Source organism: Erithacus rubecula (assembly GCF_903797595.1).
Source record: "Erithacus rubecula genome assembly, chromosome: 24".
In the NCBI taxonomy this organism is placed as follows: Eukaryota; Metazoa; Chordata; class Aves; order Passeriformes; family Muscicapidae; genus Erithacus; species Erithacus rubecula.
This window is the reverse complement of record NC_136676.1, coordinates 3,379,281-3,406,911: the sequence shown is the minus strand read 5'-3', so window position 1 is coordinate 3,406,911 and position 27,631 is coordinate 3,379,281. Positions and strand designations below refer to the sequence as shown.

Below are 27,631 nucleotides of genomic sequence, written 5' to 3'. Positions count from 1 at the left end.
GGAGGGATACAATATGAAAAGAAATTTAATTTCTTCCTTGGCATTTACAAGTAATAAAAGCAGCACCAGGCAGTTTCCAAAAACAACTGTAAGGTTTTGCAAGGATATTTCTGGGATATATGACCAGCACTCTCTTTTATCATTTATTTCTGCTCCTTTAGCTCCCAGCCTGCAGAAACAACTGCAACAAGTATTTTAAACTATGGTAAAAAGGTTTATTGCAAGGCCAGGCTGGATGGGTTTGAAGTGACTGATCTGGGGGAAGGTGATCCTGGCCATGGCAGGGACAAGATGGGATTTATGTTCCCTTCCAGCCCAAATTATTCCATGATTCTGAAACTTTTAATTCATCTGTGCATGTGAGCAAAACCAGAAACTATTCCTTCCACTTGAGCTAACAGCAATAGATTAATCTCTAATATCTTTATTTTTTTCCCCAGTGCATTTTAAATGCAGCCATCACTGCAAATCTGGTCACCCTGATTTCTGAAAATTCACTCCCATGAATGAGACTGTTCCATTAACCCCTCAGCTCCCACAGAGGTAATGAAAGCAGCAGGATGGATCTGACCTCTCAGCACCCAGATGTCTGATGGCTTTAACTGGCTTTAATTACAGTTTAATTACAGTTACAGTGAGCAATACTTGAGGTGGTCTATGGCTGGCAGATGTATTTATTCAGCTATTAACTATTAGAATTTAAATCTGTTCCGTTTCACAGACTGTTGTGATGTTAGGAAGAATTAAGCATTCCATTAATAGCACCCAATAGTAGGTGGATAACAAGGAGGGCTACACTTGCAGCTACATCACCAGGATAAAGAAAAGAGAAAACTTCCTAAGATGGCCAAGGTGAAACTCTGCCATTTGTCTTCCCAGTTCTTGACTGGAGTTTTGTAGTTGCTTTTGAGAACACAGCCTGGTTTTGCTAAAATAGAGATGTTTCCTCTTTATTTTAAAGAAGCCAAAGCTAAGGGAGCAGGAACAGAAGTACAAACTGGAATTTGGATGTGTGAGAGAAGCAGCAATTTGCTTACAGCACACAGGGGCTTCTGAGTGATGGAAAATCAGCAAGAGGAAAACATCTGGTTTGGGTGGGAGCCTGGCAGCTCTGCAGCATCTCAGCCCAGGCCCACACCCGTGGGACAATTCCCCTTTTTCCTCTGTTCAGACAGAAATCCAACCATGCCACTTATTTAAACTTTGAATGTGCTTATTCCAGAGCTGCTCCTGGGGCAGATTTTCCAAGGCACTGCAAATCTGCTTAGCTCTGCTCCTGCAGACAAGCTCAGCCTCCAAAATCCCACCCAGGGCAGGGATCTGAGCAAGGACTGTCATTCTCTGAGCTCCTCTGGCCCTGTGCCACCACCCAGGGGCTGCTCCAGCCCCTCTCTGGGAGCCAAATGGTCTTTGAAAAATTGCTCTGCTGTCCTTTTGAAATGAAAGTTCCTTCCAGAGTTTTCTGTAAGAGGTATCAGAAGGGATTGTTTTGGTATTGGTGAGTAGAGCCAGTTCCTGAAGGACATCTGAGGGTTATCCTGAAGGATGACATCCTGCAGGAAGAGTTACCTTCTCCTTGGACAGCCTGGAGCTGGTTCTCCCAACTCCTCCATTCTTGGTTACAACCAGCAGATTCTCCAGAGGGAATTTGGAGCAGAACTGTGGTTTAGCCCACGTGCCCTGTGTTCAGGAGGAGCCTGGGAGGATGAGCTTTGCCAGAGCATCCAGCCCTGACCTCCTGCCTTCTGCAGGTCCATCAGGAACATGCAAGACACTGAATCAATTTTTTCCCTCTTTTTCAGATTTTGGACTTGTGGTGCCCTGAGAACCCTCATGCCCACCCAGCACAGTGCAGCTCTGGACCACCCACACTATGACTCTGCCACAGAGCACATGAAAAAATTATATCTGGGCTAAAAGACAGGTACCTCCATTTATAATTATCACATGCCAAGTAATGCCTGTTGTTGGGGGGAAAAAAAAATTTTGCAAGCATCTGGATGCTTAAACAAGCACCAGAGAAAGTTCATTAATATAGAAATTGAAGTTAATTAACTAACTGATGGTCTCTTCTATTCCATTCACTTTAAAGGAACCCTCATCTATCCCTCAGTCTACTGGCTGGCTTTATTCAGCTCCAGTTGCTTTATCAAAGTGATATATTCTGCTTACAAATTCAAGGCAAAGCCCATTTATCTCTTACAGAAGGAGAATGGATTTACATTTAAATGGCTGTTCTTCATGTATCTAATAACTCAGTTGAGTAATCAAAGAAGTACAATCTGAGCAGGAGCCTCTCTGTGTTTGGCATTAATAAAGCCTCTAAGATTCCTCCACACATTCCTCCCAATTTACTTATTTCAACAAAATGGGAAAGCTGTCATTCCCCAGCTGCAATCAGCCACTGAGAAGGTTAGTTGGGAATTAACAGGCTGCTTGCTTAGGCTTACATTTCAGTTTAAAAATTCAGGCTCAACAGGAGAGCAAGGAATTGCCATGGCACATGGACTTTATTCCTTTAGAAAAGTAAATAAATAATGCTCCAAAGGTGTGAAGAGAACCTTGGCAACAGAACTGTGGCCACTGAGAGCAGCAGGTGTTGTGGGTTCACTGAATTCAGTGAGAAATTGCAAGGATTGAGCTGGCCCAATACAAGCAAAAAAAGTTGCAAAGTGAAACACATTTGGAATAGGAAAAGGCCAATAGGAAATAAAATTCAAAATTATGGTAATCAACTTTTTAATTCCTTTTCCTTGGGCTACACTCAAATTGTCTGAACATATGCAGAAAAATCTGTGTATGCATTAAAAAGCAAGTAACTCTAGTTGATCCAAAACCATCTTACCAAAGAAGGGCTTGCAAAGCACAGAATTTCCTATTAAATTTTGGATTATAGTAATTTCAATGGCAACTTGACCTATCAAAATCCATGTCAAAGATAAGCAATAAGAAAAAAAATACATCTGAAGAGAGACAGAAAAATTCTATGCTCCCTTCCAGGATGATCAGCTGACTTATCACTGCAGCAGAAAGTTCCAGGAGCTGAAAAGGTCTCAGGAAGCTTTTAAATGAGGAGAGTTTGGAGCTCAGCACGTCCCTGCTGCTGTTTGGCTGCAGGGACTGTGCAGCTCCCACCATGCACACAGCAGATGGCCTCAATAAGGATAATAAAGATACATTAATGTTTCTGTTGCCTTCCTTGTAAATAAGATTTCCCTGTGGGCTTATGCTAGGTGTTAGGTTTTTTTTTTTCCTTTTGTTCCTTCTTACCTGTAGAATTTTCCCCATAAGTTGTTAAAAAACAGACTGCTGGGCACTTTGGAGCACTTAAGGAAATGGAGAAGTGGCCAAACTCATGGGGAGGGAAAGTATCTGGTTGCATTTTTCTCTAATCTGGGGCATTTCTCTCAGAGGGGCAGAAATAGAGCAGGATTTGGGCAGGACAAGGAGGGCTGGGGCAGCTGCTGGGTCTCTCTGGGTTTCAGAGGATGCTCAGAGCTGCTGCTGCTGCTTGGGGAAGGGAATTCACCATCACCCAGCCAGGAGCTGCTGCTGCTTCTGTGGGGTGAGAGCAGCCACTGACTGAGATCTTATGAACCCCTGAAAGAGGGATCTACCACCATCTCCTATGGTGTCTGGGAATCCTGAGCCCCCTCCCTGCCCTGCCAGGACCTGCATTTCCAGCTACTGCCCGGAATTCTCTGATCCATCTCCTCCACCAGCCTGGGATTTCTGCTCATTCCTGTCCTCAGAGTCCTGCACAGACGGGGATCAGCTGCCCCAAAGCCTCTCCTCCCTCCTGCCCCATCTCCCTTTCCCTGTTATTAATATATTTTCCCTGTTTGTTATTAATTCCATAGTCGTTGTTGGTTTTTTTGCCTTGTTACACATACTAATGAACTGTTATTCCTGTCCTCATATCTTTGCCTAAGAGCCCCTTAATTTCACAATTATAATAATTCCAAGGGAAGGGGTTTACATTTTTACATTCTCCATTCCAAAGGGATGCTCCTGCCCTCCCTGTCAAACCAGGACAGGTCACTAATTCATCAGCCAGTTCCTCTACAGCTTCTGACCACAGATCCCAGAGCTAGGTAGGAAATGTTTTCAGTGTGCTGCACACACTCACCATCTTGTCCTTTCCACAGCAAGGATTCTGCTCCAAGAATTCTGAATTCTAGGAGGTGTGCTGTAAACCTAAGCAATGGCTTTGTTTGCTGCTGAGCTCCCAGGAAGTTTAGATTTAGCAACAACACTTGGATGATTCATTTATAGATTTTTAGGTAACCAACACGAATTTAAGCTCCACTGCTGGCTGAATGCACAAGAGCAATCATATTAATCCTGTATCACTTGTCTGCCTGGGGGCCAAGGATGCTCTTTGTGCCCCCTGAACCACACCTGAGCTCCCCTGCACCTTCCACTGCCTCAAAGCAAAGCAGAAACACTGGGAGGATCCCAACCCTCCTCCCCCAGCAGGAATGGGGAGAGGAAATGCCTCCAACAAATGAAAACATGATGTGCTAAATAAAACCAGCTCCATTATCGGCTCTGCTCTCCACCTGCAATTACAGAACATTTCAACTGAATATTTCTTCCTGGCAAGCGAAACAGTTTCATTACAGCTTAAATATGTGACAAGGAAGCTGACTGCAGACTTGTGAAAAGCAATTATTTTGGACACTGATTACTTCCCATGCAGGCAGAGAGTGCTGGAAGTGCAGAGAGCTGGGGAAGACCAGGGATGGGTGAGGGACTGCAGGGTCTGGAGCAGTTAATTAATGCTGGGGGTGAGCAGGGAGGGGGAAACTCTGCAAACACCCAGCTTAACATTCAAATTAATTAACATGAAATAACTTAATATGTTTAGTTTAAATGCAATTAATTTACAGGGGGAAAAGACAGCCTAGAGACAGATAGCTGGTGCATCTGGTGCAGCAAGCAGAGCAACATCAAGTTCCCATAGCAACATGTTTGTTAGAAACAAGACAAACATTCTTAGGATGGTGTGGTTTTGGTTTTAGTCCAGCTGGGGGATGAGGACTGCACCAACAGGGCTCGAAATATTGAGATGAAAACTTAAAAACAGCTACAAGGACTCTTATTCTTTCTCTAAGCTGAGAGGGCATTGCAGTGAGATCTGAACTAAATGTGGAAATGCCAGTGCTGATGTGGGGAGCTGCAAAACAACTGCATTGCATCAGTGCTGGGACCAGTATCAGCCCCTGTGTGACACCCCTGCAGACACAGGGACCTGCACCTGGGGCTGCTCCAAGGCAGCTCTGATGTTCTGGGTTGAGATTTGATGGTTCCTAATTACTTCATTAATTAGGAAGAGCCAAAAAGGCACCCCAAACCTGTCAGTCAGTGCTGTAATTTTATTTTTTTTTAATCAGTGAGTCATATCTAATGATGTTTCAAAAAGATGGAGGAATCCTGGCATACCTGAGATCACACATTATTCATATTATTTTGCAAAGGGGGCAGGCTGTAGGTGTGATTAAGCCTTTGGCAGATGCTGTGCTCTCTTTGTGTCAGTCTTTAGGCTGGGCAAGGAGCCACACAAGGCTTGAACACTTTGCCCAGTTTGAGCAGCAGGTGAAAGCCCAAGGGTAGATGCTCACACAGATCCACCTAAGCCACTGCCCCCCATGGCAGCTTGCTCTTCTTCCTGACACAACTTTAAACCAGCTCAACTCAGAACTGGATTTAAAAAAATAAATCCTTAAGTGGCAAGCTTGCATTTTACTTCCAACTGGTTTCAGACAAACAGAGATAAATTGATGATCTGAACTTTCTCAGGGCTGTGAGACAGTGATTTCCTTCCCCTTTAAATGCCATGAAGTGGATGTGACATTCAGCCAAGATCCACTGGCTGGTGAATATTCCCCATGCAGTCACTAGTCCTGGGCACTCAGCTGCTGTGCTGATCAGGGACAATGACAAGCAGAGCTGCTGAGCCACTCCACCAGCATTTATTGAATAAAACCACTACTGCACCTTCTTCATTCCAGCTGTACCATAAATCTGCTCCTCTCCTCTCCTCCTTTAAAAATCACCCATATTCACTTTAAATCAGATTTCAGAGGAAATTTTCATTCGTGCGTTTCGCTCTCTCATTAATTATTTGCCAACACCTTCAGCAGCATTGATTGGAAATTTGCAATTAAGGCTGACTTGTATTTTTCACTTAGAGCAGATGTTCACACCCTTTGTGTCCCCCCATCTCATAACACCAATCCTCTGAACATTTTAAGATTTTACTGGGCTATTCAACAATTGGTTCAGTTTGTGGCTGCTGCCCTCAGCAGTGGCAGTTCCTTGGCTGCCTGATTTCAGCAATGGATCAGCACAGACTCCAATATCAATGTTTTACTGAGCAAAACACAGCTGATTTTAAGTTGGCATTGTTTCCTCTAATGGCTGTGATTATCTGCTGTGCAGAGGCTTCTCCACCCCATGGTTGGATCTCTAGAGATGATACCACAGAGAGATAAAAGGCCAGAGGGTAATTATACAGCTTTTCATTTCCACTGATGTCAAAGCATTGAGTAAAGCACAAAAAATGCCTCCTACACACACCAGTCAGCTTCAGCACTAAAGATTTACCTGGCAAATACAGAAAGGATTGAGGGTTTAGAAATAAATTTACCTGGTAAATAGAAAAAACATTGAGGTTTTTTTCCAAGGACGAAATCTTTTAATCATCTGAAATATTTTGCTTCTTGCAGCCAACTTGTTAACTTGGCTGTAGAGGGACCTGGTAAATGATAGAAGCTCCTCAGACAAGGATGGTGTTTGGGTTTTTTCCTGTTTCATCCTTACACTGGTTGCAGAGAGTCCAAACTCTCATCCCACAGCCAGAGTTGATCCAAAAGGAAAAAGCAACTTCTGTTGGCAAACCTGGCAGGTGAAATGTTCTTAGAGAAGGGGAGGAGAAAACCCAAAGTAGATATTCTGTCTTCCCAAACAAAATTCAATCAGATTTGCAGCAAGGAATTATAAGACTCTAATTTTTTTATATAATGGTTCTATTACTGGGATACCTGCAAGGGACAATCAACAGGAGACTGTTGTTCTTTTGGGATGACATTACCATATGGGGTAATTTTTCCTGGCTATAAAGAGGATTTCTTCTGATGAGCTTTTGACCAGAGTAATGGGCATCTGTGTCTTTGACAAGAAAAATGAGAAATTGAGTTATCTATAATACTGCATAGCTGATTTTTATTACCTGGTGTCTTCTTTGTTCCCTTCTAAATCCAAGTACATTTGTGGAGTCTCTCTAGGAGGACCAGAAGCTTGGATTTAAGAGTGTTTGGTTTTAATTGGAAAATAAAGCAGAGGTTTATCCCAGATTCTTCTGTCCCACCCTTTAAATACAATGTCTGTTACAAGGTTATGACTTTCATCAAGCCAAATATGTTTCTATTAGTGATACATAGAACTAGGAAAAAAATACTAGATTAGAAGTAAACATTTGGATCAGATAAAAAAAAAATTAAATTTCAAACCAGCAAAATTTCAGTTCATCAGCTGGAAAAATACACATTTGCATTTCTTGCTTGCTCACAACATTTAATTTCTTTTCTCCTTGTGGAACAACTAGAAATGCTGGGTTGGATTTTTCTCTTTCATTCATGGGTCTGTCTCAAACTTGATAAACAAATTTAAATTTGGTATTAGTGAGCATCAGCTTCTGCCTTGCTTAGGCAACAGCAGGGAAGAGGAGAGTGAAAAAACAAATTATAATAATCATGAAATACTGATTTTGTTTTAATTAGTTGTACAGTTGTTTTTTTTGGTTTTTCTTACAGTTATATGAAATAATTAATTAAGCCCCTTAAAAAATCTAGAAGGTAAAATGTGTGTCTGAGGGGAATAAACCCCCTTGTTCAGCATCACCTCTCCCTGATCTGGGGAGATCCAGGTTCTATGACTGAAGCAGGAAATTTCCAGAAGCATTAGACTTAAGAATTGTCAGCACCTGTGAACACAACACCCAGGAAATAAATGCAACTCACTGCTTTCAGAAAAGAAAATCTCTGATTTCCCTGGCTCTATTCTTTAAAACATGAGGTTTAGCAGTGCTTAGAACTCTCAGTGCTGCAAATCATGTAGGAAATGATCTCACAAATGCTGACTCTGGTAACATCATCCTCACCTTCTTCCTCACATGCCCTGATCTGACAGATGGATTTCCATCTCCACCAGCAAATCCCATTTGAATTTCCAATCAGATCAGTGCCAAAGTTCCTGAAGTCTTACTGTGGAGCATTCAAGCAGCTCTAGTGGTATGTGTGCTTTAGACATTTTTAGGGAGAAAATAATGAAATTAAATACTTTGCTGTAGCTCTGAGCTGGATGTCTAAATGTCTTGTCGGAAAGTAGGAAAAAGTAATTCAAATAAACTCTTGAATTACCCAGCTCACACATCCTCCACCCAAAAGAGAGGAAAATTAGTTTATACTGAAATAGTCTCCAAAAGTTGCAAGGCTCAGAGCTGTCTGGTCAGAAAGTTTTATGGTCACATATTCCAGTGCCAGCCTTGGATGGGAGGGACAACCATGGCAAAGGATGAGCAACATCTGCTGGGCTGAAGGGGCTGGTAAAGCAGAGAGTGCTGTGCTTGGAGTGTGTCCTGGTTTGAAAGGCAGGAGATTCTCTTTGAAATGGAGAATGTAAACCCCCTCCCTCCAAAGGGAATTAGGAATAACAGTTCTTTACTAGGAAAATTAAAATAGAAATGCAGTATTACAAAGAACAATCCCAAACCCTGCCAGAGTCAGAATCCAAGCTGACACCTGTCAGTCAGTCAGGGTGGTGGCAGCAGTCCCATTCAATGGTGGCTGCATCCTCCTGCAGTGGCAGATGTGGTTCAGCTGGAGCAGTGCTCCTGCAGAAGGTGCAGTTTCCTCTGAAGCTCCAGGGATGATGTGGAAAGGTCTGGCTTTCCTCTGGAATCCAGTGGAAAGAAAGTATCTTGGTGTCCAAAATCTCAGTTTTTATCTGGGTAGGAAAGGCTTGGCTCCTCCCTGGCTGGAGCATCTCCCAGTGGGATGATGGAATTTTATCAGTCATGCACTGGGACTCACTGGCCATGAACAGGAGATATCTCCTGGAGGGAGGATGGGCTGTGGGAAGATAAAGATGATTGCCCAGCTGGTTTAAAGATGGCCCATTAGCAGATAATGTGTGCCAGGAGATCAGGGTCACTGCCACACCCAGTTTTTAACAATGACCCATTAACAGGAGATATCTCCCACAGGGATAAGAATCGCTGCCACACCCAGTTTTTAACAATGGCCCGTTAACAGGTGATACCTCCTGGATGAAGGGTGGGTCATGGGAAAGATAAAGATGATTGCCCAGCTGGTTTAAAGCTGGCCCATTAGCAGATAATATGTGCCAGGAGATCAGGGTCACTGCCCCACCTGGCTGCAGCAGATGGGGAGAGAATTCACATTTCTGGCCACATCCTGTATTGCACCCCAAGTCAATCTGCTGTGTTGAGCAGGGTGTGCTGTGCTTGGAGTGCCTCTCCACCCACGGGTGAGGTGTTTTATCCCCAGCCTCTGAATATTTATGGCTCCAAGTGCAGCTGTCCTGGAGCCGCCTTGTCTGCACACTCTCCTTCTAAAACCCCTCAGGATTTCACCTCATGGGTTTCATTCATGCTTCAAAGTGGAGATGCCTCTCAAAATGGTTTGTATTAAACACCTGAGATGTGTTGTTCACTGGTGACCCTGCACTGAACCTCAAGACCTGCTGCCCCTGATAATTCAATTAATTCCATGATGTTTGGGGGGAGCTGTGGATGTGTGTTCCTCACATCTTGAGCAGCTATGAGTGAATTATTGCAATAGCACAGGAGAGGATGGAGATGCACATCCCAAATAACAGAACCCAGCTGGCAATTCCACATGGAAATACAGTGTTTGTTCCCAGCACAGGTTACATCTCCAAACATACTGTTCTCAGAGCATGGCTGCAAAAACAACAGTGGAAATCTCTCTGAGGAGAGTAGCAAAACCTGATTTTATATGTCATTCAAACCCTGGCACCCCACTGCTGGTGTTCCCATAACAACAGAGGAGGTGCTCCACTGACCCCGCTGCTCACAGACAGCTGAGCAGCAAAGGGGATCCAGAGCCACTAAAATACTTCCAGAACCTTCAAGGACCAGATTCTCACCCCAAAAAAATCAGTCTCAATCTTGAAATACACCTGCAATAACACTCCTCTTCATCTAATATCCATTGAAAGGGTTTTATGTGGATGAAAACAAAAGGTGATAAAAGCCTAATAAAAAATTTGTCCAAAGCTGAAGAAACAAAAAAATCCAAGCTGAAAAATATTCAAACATAAAACCATCCTTTTAGCCCTTAATTTTCCCTGAATAATGGTGTGGTTTACACATGGAATTCAATCAAGGACTTTTCCAGCTCTCTACATAATTTTCTATATGGAATAATAACAGTAACTCAGTGAAGCTTCAAACATTGGACAGAGAAACATAAATCATGGCATAGAGGAGGAGCCACAGCAGTGAGATACCAGTGGTAAAACAATACAGGACACTTGTGAAATAAACACAGACAGAAGAAAACCTTTCATTAAGGTAATTGGAAATTCTGCAAGGAGTCTGCTCAGAGAAATTTGCTCTTTCATAAAGAATTGAGATTTCTTCCAAGGGCTGATACATGTGCCTTGACATAAGGACTGTCCAAATTGGTCATATGCCCACAGGCTGTGGAGTTAATTATGGATAAATTTACTTAATTATTCATCCGTTTATTAACCATGACAGCCCCAGAAAATAAGACAAACACCCTTCTTCAAACACATCACTCTCCACCACAATAAAACAGCCCTGGCAACTCTTTCCTCATCACTATTTCTGCTTATTAAAGGAAATTATGGCACCAGGGGTGATCCTTGAAAAACATTTCACAGCACACACAGAAATGGACCCTGAGGGCAGCATGCTACAGTGGACACACCTTTTCCATGCAGGAAAACAAATGGAAGGGGACATTCCACAGCCCCCCCAGCACTCAGGGACTGCAGGGATTTCCAGGAAATGCCAATCCTTCTGCATTTTCACTGCAGTCTGTCACCAGTGAGGGGCTCACACCGTGCTGTGAGCTCCCCAGGGAAGGTGGCACCTTGTCACAGTGACCTGTCACTGCCTGCACCCTGATCAGCCCCTGGCACCAGAGCCAGGGCAGGGCTGGCACATCTGGGAAACAGGTCTGAGTGAACCACAAACCACAGAAAAACCATCACTGAGATGATGCTGTGTCCTGCTGAAGGTCCAGGGTTGTAAAGGGGGAGCAAATGGGGACAACAAGCAGGAAATGGCACGTGGAGCTTATTTCCTAATAAGAGATGTCATAACTCATTCTCAGGCTGTTTGAGGAGAGAGGTGAGACTGCAGAGGGGTACCTGTGGTCAGAGAAGAACCAGCTGATCCCAGCTCTGCCCTCACCTGATCCCAGAGCTCCTGAGGGACTCTTCCAAGGGTCTGGAGGGACAGGATGAGGGGGAATGGCCTCAGAGTGCCAGGGGACAGGTTGGTGGGATATTGGGAATAAACCCTTCCCCAGGAGGGTGGCACAGGGGCCCAGAGCAGCTGGGGCTGCCCCTGGATCCCTGGCAGTGCCCAGGGCCAGGCTGGAGCAGCTGGACATGGAAAGGGTGGGACAAGAGGGTCTTTGGGGTCCCTGCCAAGCCAAGTCAGGCTGTGAATTAAAGAATTCCCCTCTTGGAAGAGTCCTGTGTTTGGAGCTGTTCATGCAGACCCAGCAGACACCAAAGGCTCCTCACACACACCAGTCACACTTTCCCTGTGTCTGGAAACTGAAACACTGTCTCTGTACCTACAAAAAAATAAGGAAAAACCTTAATTCCTCAGGTATGCTGTGTTAAAAAGGGGAGTAAACAACTAACTCCTCAATATTTAATAATGCCTCATGGTATTTGAGCTAATTAATAATAGAAAAATTACCAGGAGCAATTCCTTGACAGGATTTACCACCAAATTATGAGAGTAATGGTTCACCAGATCTTTATTTAGCTGAAACCTCTCCTCTGGCAAGAACATCCAAGTGCTGCTCACCCTAAGCTTCATTCATAGAATTATTTTGGGGCAAATTGTTTCTGACCTGGGTGGTTCCACATACCCTTGGGGTGCTGCAAGCAGAAATTTCATTTTCCTTGCACTTACCCCCAGCACAAAAACTTTGTCATTACCTTGCTCACACTGTCCTGGCAAAAATCCTAAACATGCACCAGCCAAAATCCTGCAGTAAGCACAGTGTGGGTGCTCCAGGCTGGTTTGACATCATCTACTCTAACATGAATAAAATCAAATTGATGCAACCCAGAAGAATTTTCAAGGTTGCCTGGGACATCAAATAAAACTTTTACACAGGGCACAGCTACAGAGAAACTGACTGATGAATTTGGACTGATTGCCAGAAGCATGAAAGGCCCTTGATGTGACTCTTGTAAGAGCTGGTTTCCCAAAATATTTTTATTTCCTTAAAATGCCTTTTGTATTTTTTTTAACAGGCAGATTGCAGAGTTATAGCTGAGAGAAGAATCCTTTTTCTCTCTGGATTTCACCATTCACTTTGTCAGGCTTGGATTCATAAAACTAAGAAAATTTCTCACAACAGAAAACACCATAAAAAACCTCTCTGATTTTCAAGTTCTTCTTTTCTTTTTTTCCCTCAGCTGGTGAGATCCCCAGTACATCACCCTCACAGCTGAACATTTCTTGGGCTTGAATTCTCAGGGCAAATTTGATTTACATCTAATCTGGCCTATTTGATAAACCAAATGCTGCTGCTTGTAATCATCAAATCTCATTAAATCAGCCCAATTACCCTGAAATGAACCTGAACCTGTGCAGATTAACCTGAACCAGCATCATCTCATGGGATTTGTTTTCAGCCCCATCCAGCTTTGGGATGTCAGGAGCTCCCTGAGAAAAGCTGAGCTGGGAGCTGCAGGGTTGGTGAGGGATGGAAAAGTCACTGGAGCCCAAAACTCAAAAATTCAGGGGAGGGAGTGGAAGCCTGGCCACTGAGAATTTTAGAATTTCTGTGCTAACAAGCACTGACCTCCCCAAAAAAACCTGTATTTCACCTGAAGCTGTAGAGAAAGCTTCCAAAATTGAGCAATAAAACTGAGATTATAAAGGTGTAGTTTAAATAAAAGTGTGTAAGAACACATAGTAGAAAATGTAGAGCTTAAAATTTTAGAATATATATATACATATATAACAAAATTAAAGTTTTTAAATCAGAGTTTGTCCTTCTTTTTTTACCTTTTTTTAAGTCTAAGTAGAATTTTGTAATTAAATAAAAAAGTCCACACTGAAAACTACAAGTAATAATTAATTAAGTAAAAACTTAAAAAATTAAGTGTCATTTCTAATTAAACAGTATATATTTTTAAAACTTTTTAGAAAAATACATCTCCATTTTTAGCTTATTAACTTAAAGTACTGCAAAACTCATGGTTTATAAAACTGCAAGAGAAATGAAAAATAATAAACACCTTAGTCCAAGCAAAAATACCATTTCACACATTAAAAAAACAACACCAAAACAAACAATCCATGTGACACACACTAACCATCCCTGTCACACACTGACCATCCCTGTGTCACACACTGACCATCCCTGTCACACTGACCATTCCTGTGTCACACTGACCATCCCTGTCACACACTGACCATCCCTGTCACACACTGACCATCCCTGTGTCACACTGACCATCCCTGTGTCACACACTGACCATCCCTGTGTCACACACTGACCATCCCTGTCACACACTGACCATCCCTGTGTCACACACTGACCATCCCTGTCACACACTGACCATCCCTGTCACACACTGACCATCCCTGTGTCACACACTGACCATCCCTGTCACACACTGACCATCCCTGTGTCACACACTGACCATCCCTGTGTCACACACTGACCATCCCTGTGTCACACTGACCATCCCTGTGTCACACACTGACCATCCCTGTCACACTGACCATCCCTGTGTCACACTGACCATCCCTGTGTCACACACTGACCATCCCTGTCACACACTGACCATCCCTGTGTCACACACTGACCATCCCTGTCACACACTGACCATCCCTGTAACACACTGACCATCCCTGTCACACTGACCATCCCTGTGTCACACTGACCATCCCTGTCACACACTGACCATCCCTGTCACACTGACCATCCCTGTGTCACACACTGACCATCCCTGTGTCACACTGACCATCCCTGTCACACTGACCATCCCTGTCACACACTGACCATCCCTGTGTCACACTGACCATCCCTGTCACACTGACCATCCCTGTGTCACACACTGACCATCCCTGTCACACTGACCATCCCTGTCACACACTGACCATCCCTGTCACACACTGACCATCCCTGTGTCACACTGACCATCCCTGTCACACTGACCATCCCTGTCACACACTGACCATCCCTGTGTCACACTGACCATCCCTGTGTCACACACTGACCATCCCTGTCACACTGACCATCCCTGTCACACACTGACCATCCCTGTCACACACTGACCATCCCTGTGTCACACACTGACCATCCCTGTCACACACTGACCATCCCTGTGTCACACTGACCATCCCTGTCACACTGACCATCCCTGTGTCACACTGACCATCCCTGTCACACACTGACCATCCCTGTCACACTGACCATCCCTGTCACACACTGACCATCCCTGTGTCACACACTGACCATCCCTGTCACACTGACCATCCCTGTGTCACACTGACCATCCCTGTGTCACACACTGACCATCCCTGTCACACACTGACCATCCCTGTGTCACACACTGACCATCCCTGTGTCACACTGACCATCCCTGTCACACACTGACCATCCCTGTCACACACTGACCATCCCTGTCACACACTGACCTGTTGTCATCCCTGTTGTCCATCACACACTGACCATCCCAGACCTTTCTCTAGCACAATCCCAGCCCAGCTGGACTGGGTCTGGCTGGAGCTGGGCTTTGCTCTGTACTCTGCCTCCCTCTCCTGGTCTGTTCCCAGAGATTCCATAAATCAGCACTCCTGGCACTCAGCAGTACGAGCTGTATTTGGATGGATATTTGTGCATTTCAGGTCTCCAAATCCTGCAGGTGAAGGGTGGAGCCCTGGGAACCCTCCCCAGCTCCAGACCCTGTGCTGAGGCTGCCAAAACCACTCTTGTCATGGCCCAACAAAAGGAAAGAGAAACAGACCAGACAAAACACCCCTAATTCCCCTTCAGGGTATCAGAACGCAACCATTTCTACTCACCCTTTCTTAGAAGAAATGATCACAGTCCCACTCTCATTACTCATTTCAGATTTATTACAAAATACCCTCCCCAAGAGAAAGGAGAGGGGGAAGGCATCTAAGCCACGATCCCCTAATTCAATCAATAGGAGTGAAAGCAGCAAACCTCAAGTGGAACATTACCCAGCTCAATGAGAGTTAAACATAACAAAATCCCTCTGTCCACAGGGAAAACACAACTTTCCTGGAGTGCAGGACTGGGCATTCCCAGTAACTGGGGCCAGCTGGGATTAAAAAGCTGAAAGGGAAGGGGGAAAAAAGATAAAAAACATCTAAACCCACTGTTCTACTCCCAAGGTAAAGCAGCAGCCCCAGCCTGCTTTTGAGTTTTGTGTGGATAAAACTGAATGTGTGATTATGCTTGGCAATAGTCATAGCTGAATATAGTAAAATGCTAAGATCAATAGGATAATTAGCATTAGATGTAATTAGACCCACACAGTTGGATTCTAGAGAAGCTAATTTGTATTTTAAACTTTCTCGTTTGCCTTTTAACATCAAAGCTGGAGATTATGTTGACTTTGTTTTTTTCCCCCATGTGGTGAACATTAAAATATTAAATGATGGGAAGACCCTCTCAAAACACTGGCACAAATTTAATTAATCTCTGATTCTAATGAATATCAAATTTTAACTAAAATGCTGAACTTCATGGGGAAAAAAATTGTCTCACTTCTGAAAGGCTTTCTCTGAGATTCCTACCTATGTATAAAAAATCTTCACAAGATTTAATACCATTTAAACAACTGTGAATGTTAAATTACCCTTCTAGCTCATTTACAGTTTGCCTTGAAGATAAAAGCTTTTTTTTTATCTGCAAAAGCAGCATTTTGCTGTTTACAGGAAACAAATCCCACCTTATCAATTCACATAGCAAATTCATCATTTGATGTGTTGGCTGCACTTAACACATTATTTACTAAAACCCTGAATTTTGAGGAGGGGAAAACAAGAAAATATAATCTTTAAGGAATGGAATTAAGAAATAGGGGACATTCAGAAACACAAATTCTAGCACAATAAGTCTTTTTCCTACTTTTTTTTTTTAAAGCAACAAATTCAGCTGGGGCTGCCATCCCCAGCCTGACAAACCCACAGGAATTTATGATGATGGATCCTTATTTTTTAAGTCAGTGTGTTATTGGACCACAGCAAACTGATAGGTAAGCTGGTGAAAAACAAACTCAGGTCTGCAACAGGCCACTGGAAACACATTCCCCAAGCTGAGCAAAAAGTAATTTAAAATAGGAAAGAAAAATAAAATTAAAAAAAAAAAAAAGGAGAATAAAGGTGGGCGAAAAGGAAAAAAAGCTTTACATTTGTTGGAGAATAGTTGTGCTCACTCTCAGAATATATTCTGAGATATTTTTTTTTAATTGCCAAAAGCTTTTTACTTAAAACCAGGTGCTTAATGGGAAGTCAGGACCCAGGCTGGAGCAGATTTCCACAGCACAGCAGGAGACACCAGGCAGCAGCCACTGGGGGTCAGCACCACAGCACACAGAATTTCTGTTTAAAAAACTGCTTTTCTGGAAAACCACAGTTCCTCAGTCTGTGGGACTTGGCCACAGCCAGCACAGGTTGGTGCAGAGCTGGATTATTTAGTGACAACTTTAGCAGTGGTGGGTTTTGAGAGCCCTTTGCCATCTGCCCATGAGTGAAAAACAGAGGAAGAAACTCCAAATCTTCACAGTCGCAAAAATGACATCTTGATTTAACCTGTTTGACTCACAACTGGAGTGTTCCCAGACTTCCCAGAAGCTGGGGAACATGGATAAATAGAGTGAATTTATGTACTCAGAGCTGTGTGGTGCCTTGGCCAGATCACCCTTAATAGTTCCAACACATTTAAGGGAACTGAGTTACCTTTGCACAACCCTCCCCCTGACCCACGAGGCTCCCAGTCCAGGCTGGAAAAATCAAATTATCAAATTATTTAAAGCCTACAGAAATGACTGCACTCTCCCAGCTGAGCACACAGTGCTGCTGACCATGGGATCACAGAATCCCAGAGTGGTTTGTGTCAAAAGGAACCTTAAAGCTCATCCTATTCCCCCCTCCATGGACAGGGACACACTGGTAGCAGTCCAGATGAAATGGTCTTGTTGAAGTAGTGATCCTGTAGAAAGATCTGGTAGCTCTTAAACATGGGAATCAGTGGGTAAGGGCTGCTTTGATGTTCCAAATCTCAGTTTTTATCTGGGTAGGAAAGGCTTGGCTCCTCCCCCTGGCTGGAGCATCTCCCAGTGGGATGATGGAATTTTATCAGTCATGCACTGGGACTCAATGGCCATGAACAGGAGATATCTCCTGGAGGGAGGATGGGCTGTGGATAGATAAAGAACACTGTCCCACCTGGTTTTTAACAGCTGGCCCATTAGCAGAGGATATTTCCCACAGCAATAAGAATCACCGCCCCACCCAGTTTTAAACAATGGCCCATTAACAGGAGATATCCCCACAGTGATAAGAATCGCTGCCACACCCAGTTTGTAACAATGGCCCATTAACAGGAGATATCTCCCACAGGGATAAGAGTCACTGCCACACCCAGTTTTTAACAATGGCCCATTAACAGGTGATACCTCCTGGATGAAGGGTGGGTCATGGGAAAGATAAAGATGATTGCCCAGCTGGTTTAAAGATGGCCCATTAGCAGATAATATGTGCCAGGAGATCAGGGTCACTGCCCCACCTGGTTTCAGCAGTTGGTGATAGAACACACACTTTGGGCACATCTTTGCATTGTAGCCTTGGACACTCGGGCAGGCTGAAGCCATTGCCCCTCTCCCCCCACCACCACTCAGAAATCCTCAGAGCCACTCCTGGCAAAGCTGGGGATGAGCTCTTGAGTTCTGCAGCCCCTGGAGGCAGGTTTCACCCTTGGTTTGGCTCCTGCAAACCCAAGCTCATCATAAGCAGTCCTGTGAGAGACCCTGAGCAGCTCAAACCAGGGACAGGGGCTGTTTTTATCCAGGCTAAGAGATGCTGCAGGGAGAATGAAGCTTCATTTTGCTCAAACACATGGCATCAGATGCCTTTTGTTTTGCAAAACCTTAACAGACACACTCCAAATTCCCTGGAATTTGATTTATTTACTTTTTAACCCTTTAGTGAGGGCAGCACTTCCAGCCCCTTTGAGACCACCACTGGGTACAAGGGCACAGATTAAAACAAACCACAATTGCATTGCAGGAACAAAAGGAATGGTGGAAATAGAAATAAATTGAATTCCCTGGGTCTTGCTGTGTCCACAGGAGGGAGGACAGCAGGTACAGGGGGTGATTTGTGTTTTTAACCCAGCTCTGGCTGCTGTGCTGAGCCCTCACAAAGGTGCTGCTTGCATGGAGCCTTACAGATAATACTGAGAAATGCAACATCCCTGATCTGCAGCCCATCTGCCACAGCCCTGGGGACTTTCTCTTCTGCAGAATAAACCCATCCCTTTCTCCCTCCCAGCCTGATTTCTCTTTACCAGAGCTTTGATGATGCTACATTTCTTTTTCAAGACTAATGGAATCAAACATATTTCCTATTCAAGAATAGTTTTCCCATGTTTAAATTCCAGATAATGTGTTTCATTTCAAGCCAAGATAACATGGATATTTTGAGGGTACCATATTCCAGGTCTTTAGGAATGTTTAATTTTGGAATGGCTCACATGGTTTTTATTCCATCATTTCAGCCATTGCATTAGCCAAGAGGATAAAGCACAAAGATAGGAACCTCAGCCTTGTCCAGCTGATTTACCAGTTAAACTCATGATGGCCTGGATGTGTCCTAGTCAAACATTTTCATTATTTCATATCAGAATTTATGGAAAATACCCATTTCCACAATTCTCAAAAATTCCCACCTGCCATAACATAGGATAAAGCCAGAGCAAAGTCAAATGCTTTGTTCATGTCTTTTATCCTCTTTACCATTCCAATAATGCAAGGCCATTAAAATTGCCTCTAAGACCTCCAAAGAAAGAATAATAACTCATTCCTGTTCATAGCTCCAAGTGTAATCATATGCATGTTTTCAGTTCATTATTTTGGTGTCATAAAAACATGAGAGTTGCAATTGCAAGGAATTATCACATCCATATACTTTGCTATGAGCATGAACTGACAAAACCAAATTAGTCCATCAGGAAGGCAGATGAACACTGGCCATAATTGAATCAGGAGTAAATCAGCTCACAAGTGCTTTGTACACAGATGCTGTAATAATGGAGTCTGACTATTGAGATGACAGGGAGCAGTTTATATTTGATTTATGTAAAAAATACTGTTCAATATTTTCTCTGTTGTTGGTTTGGGTTTTGTTTGGGTTTTTTGGGGGTTGGTATTTTTTTTGGTTTTTTGTTGCTTTTTTTTGTGGTGGTTTTTATTTTTGGGTTTTTTTAATTTATTTGGTTTTTTGTTTGCTTGTTTGTTTTGGGTTTTTTTTTGTTGTTTTTCCCCCAGATACTTGGTAGCACACAGCAGTCAGAATATTTGGGAAAAGCTTTTCCTTGTTGTTTTAGGAATAACCCCCTCCTGCTGTGCACTATATAAATAGCTGTAGGTACAAATCCATAATTCCACACTGAATAATCCTGGTTGCCCTCAGTGGCTGCTCTGTGCTGGGCTGGTTTCACACTCATTAATCCCAGCTCCATGGGCCAAGGGGCTCTCCCAGGGTGGGAGATGCAGATGCACAGCACAGGCACCTCAGCTCCCAGGTGCTGCTGCAGGTTCAACCACGAGCCCTGGGTGCCAGCAAAGATCCACCAAGAAATGCAGATTCAGCTCCAGTCCAGCTTTTACCATCTCTTTAATACCCACATCCTCATTTTAGGAAAATACTGTTTTTTTCTGCCCTCTTCAAGCAGACTCAGTCCATCACCCTCAGGACACTTTGTTGTTTGGCCACCACAAACTCCCCTGAGCTGTGAGAGATCCTGCCCTGTGTTCTCAGCAACCCTCAGGAGCTTTTCCAGCCTGAAATAAATAAAAGCAGGAAATCCTCTCAGAGATAACCAAACTTCCAACCTCCCACTTTTCTCACTGAAACAGGGACTCCATGGCTCTCTCAGGCACTTCATATTGATATTTATAGAGCATTAGCAAGCCCCTGCCTCTGGTGCCTCTGTCCTTCAGGGCCCAGTCAAGCTCCCCAAGCAAACAACAACAGCACAATGTTTAAAAGAACATTTCAACCATTTAACAATGGTTAAAAGAACATGGTAGAGCAGTAAAAGCTGCAGACAGCAAGTGGGCTCCATCCACCCTTTTCCTCCTTGGAGCACAGTCCTACCTAATGAAGTGAAAAGAGGGAGATAAATGTCACTTCTTTTTATCCCTAATAATAATTTTATCCCATTCCACTGGGCAGAAAAGAAAAATATTAGTGATTTTCCCATTTAATTTCTGTGGCCCTCAAATCCACTCAGCTCAGGCAGGAGCACATCACCTGTCAAGGAGAATTTTTGCTCATGGCTTTTCTAGGAAGAGGTAAATGATGTTTCCTCCTAGTGCTGGAGCTGACCCTGGAGAGAATCAGATTATTCTGTTCTCCTCAAAAACACAAAACTCCAGGGGCTCCTCAAGCAGTTTGTTTCTGATACATTCCTTGCCATGTCAGAAAAATGGGTTTGTTTTTGACAAAAATGACACCTTTTCCTGCACCAACACACACAGAGTGATTCAGCCTGGCAGGAACTTGCACAGAAAGTTGGCAGGGATTTTATTTTACACATTCTCAGCCACTACAGTGGTGGGCACAGATTTATGTGGTTGCTTTGGAGCTGACAACACCAGCACATAAACCACAGCTCTACTCAGGGAACAGAAACTTCAAGAGCAGCCAGACTTAATAAAAGGAAAATCCCCAGCCTCAAAATCTGACAAAACAAAGGAAACTGCCAATTTTGTAATGCTGCAGTCAGTAACTCTCTCTTCCAGGTGTCTGCAGAGCTGGCCAGCAGCACAACAGCCTCAGCTGCCTGCACTGTGACAGGACAAGAAATAATGAGTTCAAACTGAAAAGGGACATGAAAAGGTTAAATATATGGAGGGAATGCTTCCCTGTGAAGGGTGGGGAGGTGCTGGCACAGGGTGCCCAGAGGAGCTTTGGCTGCTCCATCCTGGGAGTCTCCAAGGCCAGGCTGGACAGGGCTTGGATTCACCTGGGACAGGGGAAGGTGTCCCTGCCCAAAGCAGGGGGTGGGATGAGATGAGTTTTAAAGTCCCTTCCAACCCAAACCATTCCAGATCCTTTGTCTGATCATCACAGTCACTGATGTCTCACCTCAGCTTGTTCCCCACCCAGGAGAGACAAATCCATCTCACTTCACCCACCTGACACCTGCCCCAGTTTCTTATTTTCCCCAAACTAGTTAATCTAACCTGAGGCACAGTAATTAAGCCAGGCTGCTGTGACGTTTGGAAACATCTCCAGCATCCACACCCCCCTCTCCTCCTGGGAGAGCAAATGAAGCAGCTTGTTACCATGAAAGATTTATTACTGACTAATGCACGTAGGAAACCTGATGCTCTGAGTGCCAGAGACATTCCCAGCCCTGATTCCATGTGTCCCCAAACCAACTGATCCAGGCAGATTTTTTTGCTGACTGTTTTCTCTTGTTGTCCATGGAAGGCAAGAGGAGCTGTCACTAAAGGTTTGCTCAGATGCTCTGAGAGCTGGAGCCTGAGCACAGAGTGGTGTCATTCAGGAGAGCCAGCAGCAGAAATAACCATGGTTTTGAGATTAATCCATCCCTGGAAGTGCCCAAAACCAGGTTGGATGGGCTTAGTTTAACCTGGGACAGAGGAAAATGTCCCTGCCCATGAAGGGGTGGAGAACAAGATGGGTTTTAAATCCCCTCCAGTCCAAACTATTCTGGGACTCTGTGCCAGCTCCCCCTGCTCAACTCAGCTTTTGGAAGGTGACACTGCATCACCTCTGCTCTGCCTCAGCTCCAGGTAAATGGTTTGAAACCAGATCCTGTTTGATTGAATTAAATCATGGAAAAATGCACAAGGGACTAAAGGGCATAAAATAAGAGAGCACAGATGGGAAATGTTCATCTCAGCCTCAGTTTAGAAGGTCAGAGATTTCCTTCTACATCTTAAGGGCTGAAATTTTCCCATTAATCACTTTTTTCATATCTAACACCCATCAGATTTGAACTCTGCTCCAAGGAGCCCAGCTCCTGAACAAACCTTCACCAAGTCAGGGGGTACAGAACAGGTCTTTTTAAAATATTATTTTATTTGTTTAAAAACCATAATCAAGCAGCAGATGAAGGAATTCTATGTTGCATATTCCATGCTTTGTTTGCAAAACAAAATCTTTGCAAAAGATGCCAGACCAGATGAGATTCCAGGGATTTCATGCTGCATGACAAATATTTTGCTCAAGTAGTGCCACATCAATCTCACCTCACATTCCCCTTGAGAGGAGCTGGATCAAGAGCTAAAAATTACAGATCTAGGAGGGGAAAGGCAAAAACTTTGAGCCACAAGACATTCATTTCCATAGAAGAACTCCTAAGAATTTTGTACCATATTCTGAATTTTCTACTGGGAGGGGATAGCCAAACCAAACTCACATCCATTTGGGGAGCAGCCACCAGAGTGGAATCCAGAATGCATGTAATGGATAATATTTATGTGATGGAAACACAATATGGAAGAGATTCAATGCAAAATCCTAAGGTTGGGATGATTTTCAAATTACTTTCTTGTTCATTCTGGTCACATCTTGAATCAAGTTCCTTATTTCATAACAAATGGAAAATCAACTGGCAAGATATAAAGAAAAAATGTTGAGAGCCTAACAAATCAGCATCATCAGAGAGCCAAGAAATTGATGGAAAATGAAAATTACTCTAATGGAGCAGTGAGTCAGAAAATAATGCATGGCCCTAAGTCCAGAAAACTGCAATATGCCAAACAAATTGCTTGGAATTTGCCCATGTATAAAATAAATGGTTTCTCTGCTAAACCTAATTCTTCCAGAGAGCATTCAGCTCTCCTGGAGATCAGGTCTCACACCATATATTCAATATTTCATGAGAGATCAGATGGGAAACACTCTTCAAATTCTTACTAACCCCCATTTTAAAGTTTGGCAGTGACAATAATAAATCCTTCAGATTTTTTTGGCTTTTTTTTTTTTTTTCCCTTTCTAAAATGAACAACTCAGAGTCTTTCATTTGGGTATTAGCAAAATTTATAACACAAACCTGTGCCAGATTCAAATTTGTGCTTCAAGCAAGACCAGCACTGCCTGGCAGGCATGAATTTCTTCTGGGATCAGAAGATTTAGGATGAAGCCAGCTTCATTCCCAATTACTCCTTTTGGAAATCACCAGCCTTGTAGTCAGGCTGGAAAAGGTAAAACATCACCAAACCTGCATGGAAAACAGGAATCTTATTCCCTGAGTGAGCCCAGGCAGGAATTACAGCCCCACTTTGGGAATTACACTGCCTCTAAAGGTGACCACATCCCCAGCTGACACTGACAGATCTTTCAGGCATCACTCAAATTTAATTTAACAGTGAGGAAACTGGAGTTTTGTCAGTGAGCTCCCAAAGGGGAGCTCAGCCAGCTGCAGCCTTCCCATCCCCTCTGCTCCCCAGGACACATCCCAGCAAACAAAGCTGTGGAGCTGCAGCAGAATAAAATGGGAAGGTAGAAAAATAACTTTCCAAGGAGCATCCCATGTGCTGTGCCAGCCAATGCTGCTCCAGAGGTTGAATGCAGAGCTGTGTGAGGCTCTCTGGAGCAGAGCTCCAGTGCCAGCACACTCCCAGACTGGCACTGCTGGCATCTCCATGGGCTGGCCATGAACAATCAGCCAACTGTGCAGAACCAGATGCACTAAACCCCCAAATTTCAAGCCTTGTTTCAGTGGGAACAAGGTGGAGCTGGCAAGGGGAAAGCTGACTTCCCAACTTTCAGTATTTGGTTTTCAGAGCAAGTTGCTGAAGAGCAGCACTGGGAGGAGGGGATGTGTTTTTAGGGGAGCATCACACACACTCTGGTGTCCCCATCAGGAGCAGATAATGTTACACAGAACCTGAAACAGACTTTGCAAGCAGAGCCCAGCTCTTCTCACATTGCTTTGGAGGAGAAGTGTCCTCACAGCACAGGCAGAAGCTGTAAAAACCATGAGATCACTGCAGGTGCTGCATCAAAGAGAGCTGTCAAGCCTGTGATCTATCTCAAGCTCAGCAAATCTCCAGGCACAAAATCTGACATTTAATTAAGGCCAGCACCTTTATCATTCAAGCACATCCCTGTGTGATTAAGGAGCCCAAATGCCACCAATGACAATGGGTATCCACAAATCTTTCTTGTGAGATTTGGGCTGTTTGGGCCAGACCTTGGCTCCTCACAGCTCCTCAGAGGTTGCTGTTGAGGGGAATCACAGGGGCAGGATCTGGTTTTATGGTTTGCAAGGGCATTTGCACAGCCCTGCTCAACACTGAGACCTTTTGACACTGTCCCAAGTGTCAGCTCAGTGAGAGGGGACACAAGTGAGGAACCAGAGCTTGGTGTCCAAACCTCCACTCCCACCTTAGGGCATCCCTCCTGCCCTGCCTGTGAACACAGACACACCCACAGGACATCAGCTGGAGCTCTCAGGAGAGCTGGCTGTGCATGGTCACTGCTGTAGGGAGAGAAAACTCACAGGAGCACACATGATCCACTGGATCCCAAACATCCTTACACTGCATCTCACCTCACACCTGAGAAATCACCTAGAAAATCCCACCAAGATGATCCACCAGAGTGAAGAAAATCTTCTGGTTGACTGACTAAGGTGGGATTTGAAAATCCAGAATTCCCAAGTTTCATTTCAGGGCATTTCTCTCTAAGAAAGGGAAAGTAAAACAAACCAAACTAAAACTTCCACCTGTGTTTTCCCAACTCATGGGTCTTGCTAATTTAGGAAACAAATTGCTGACCCAGAATCAGAGCTTTCTCCTACATCATCTCTTTGAGTAAGACCTGACACAATGGATCCACAACCTTTGGACTGATCCCAGGACATGCAATAGGAAAGTTTAATACCAAACCCTCCTGAAGATCTGCCTGACATTATCTTGGAGGCAGCAGCACGATGCCAAGCTTGATTAACTGAGTAACAGCCAGCTAATTAGTCTCCTAATGAGTCATCCTCCCAGCTCTACCTGTGAAAGTTTGAGAGGCAGAGGAGAAATCCCACAGAGATCTGCAGGAAACTCTAACACAGAGTGTTTTTAATGCCACCTCAGAGGTAGAAACATACAGTCCAAACATCATCAGTTACAGAACTGGCTACTGGAGGAGAGAGAAAAGAGAAGGAAAAAGGATGGGACACTTTGCAGGACAAATTTACCATGATACCTGCACCAGCACAAAAAGTAACAAGAAAGCACCAGTAAAACAAGGCCTAAAAAATCATAGCAAGTGTTGTTATGGCATCACTGCAGAAACCCAGGTTTCTCCATGGCTCTAAGTAAACAAACACAGCCTTCCCCAGAGCTACCTGTCAGCCAGGATAGGAAAATAGGAGCAAATTCTGTAAAATCCCTTTTTCCAATCTCCTAAACTTGGGGAACCAGGCGTGAAGGGGGATGTGAGTGCACAGCTCTGGGGCACCTCATGGGCTGGTGCTTCAGGGCACCTGTGAGGAGCAAGAGGCAAACATGGAAAATTTTGGATTAGTCATGTCACACACCACCTATTTAACAGCCAAAAGGCACAGATAAATAACCAGGCCCATCTGCAAAGAGTTAGAAATAAAGGAAAACACCTGGGAAAAGGAGCAGAGCTCCCAGGTGCTACAGTAACACAAACAGCCATGGAAAAAAAAAAAAAAAAAAAAAAAAAAAGCAATTTTGTCCTTCACAGAGCTGAATACCAAAGCAGATATCCACATGCTGCAGCAATCGCCCTCCAAAGCAGCAAATCAGCCTTCACTTAGAATGCCCTTGTTTTGGAATGCAAAAATCACCACACATGTCCTGTTCACATCCAAAGGAAACTTCCAGCACCAGGGAAAGAGCAGCTTGTTCCAGTCTGTGCTAACCCAAACCCACAGAGCCATCCCCACCCTGTTGGTAAATAACTGGGCAATGAGCTTGTGAGGGGCTTCATTCCAGGAAATGCAAAAGTTGCCACCCCAACTTTGGAAAACACCAGATTTTAGGGAAGAACTTGGGGAAGCAAAGGGACAGCAATGACATTGCAGAGCAGGACGTGGGATGAGGAGGAGGTTCCTGTGCCTGTTCCTCTCTTACCTGCTTCCATGAGCTGGCACTGCTGCCCAAAAACTTGGGAGAAGGTGACAGGGGCTGCAGCAGGGCTGGAGGGGGAGTCCATGGCTGCTCTGCAGTGCTGAGGGTTGGTCATGGAGCAGAGCCCGAGCCCTGCCAGCTCCTCAGGACACACCGGGAACAAGCTGCTGCCTCTTCTCGGGATGCCGGGCTGCTCCGAGCCCTCTTCCCCAGGGACAGGACACCTTTTCAGCTGAGTGCCATCAGTGTTTTCATGGAGAAACCCAAATGTCTGCGCCTCTCCCGGGAGGTTCTCCTGCGTCCTGGGCAGGTCTGGTGGCTTCAGGCACAAATCAGCGCCAGGCACTGAGGCTTGGCCCCTTCTGGGGTTTCTGCCATGGTCAGGGCAAAGTCAGGAGGCTCCTTCCTTCTCCCGAGGAGCCCAAACCCGGCGGGTAGCGGGGCACATCTCCCGCGGGAGCGCGGGGCTGTCCCCCGGGCTGCGCTGGGAGCGCCCGTCCCTGCGGAGGCTGCGGGATGGAGATTCCCCGGGCAGCTCAGGGCGCCCTCCCGGGGGCTGCGGGGGCTGCGGGGGCTCCGGGCATCCCCCCAGCCGCTGCCCCTTCCCCCGGCTCGGCGCGGGAGGAGCAGGAGCGGCGCTCAGAGCATCCTCTGCAGCGCTGCCTCCTCCTCCTCCTCCTCCTCCTCCTCCCAGCCAGCGCCGCCCGGAGCCGCTCGGCGATGCTGATCGGGCAGGGAGCGAGGAACCGGCTGCATTAACCCTTCATTGGCTGCATTAACCCTTCATTGGCTGCATTAACCCTCTCCCGGTTGCCTTAATTCCCTTCCGGCTTCATTAACCCCTCCTGACTGTATTAACCCTCTCCTGGCTGCCTCAATTCCCTTCCGGCTGCATTAACCCCCTCCCGGCTGTATTAACCCCCTCCTGCCCGCATTAACCCCCTCCCGGCTGCATTAACCCCCTCCT

The 27,631-nt window shown here is 44.8% G+C and overlaps 1 protein-coding gene across 1 annotated transcript in view; it reads right to left on the bottom strand.

Moving 5' to 3' along the window:
* Positions 1-26,772, bottom strand: part of KAZN (kazrin, periplakin interacting protein) — a 198,234-nt gene extending 171,462 nt beyond the window's left edge. Inside the window, exon 1 of the mRNA XM_079326147.1 lies at positions 26,668-26,772. Within this exon, the coding sequence (XP_079182273.1) occupies positions 26,668-26,749 (82 nt within the window). The 5' untranslated portion in view covers positions 26,750-26,772. The remainder of the gene's footprint in view (positions 1-26,667) is intronic.
* Positions 26,773-27,631: the final 859 nt, after the last annotated feature.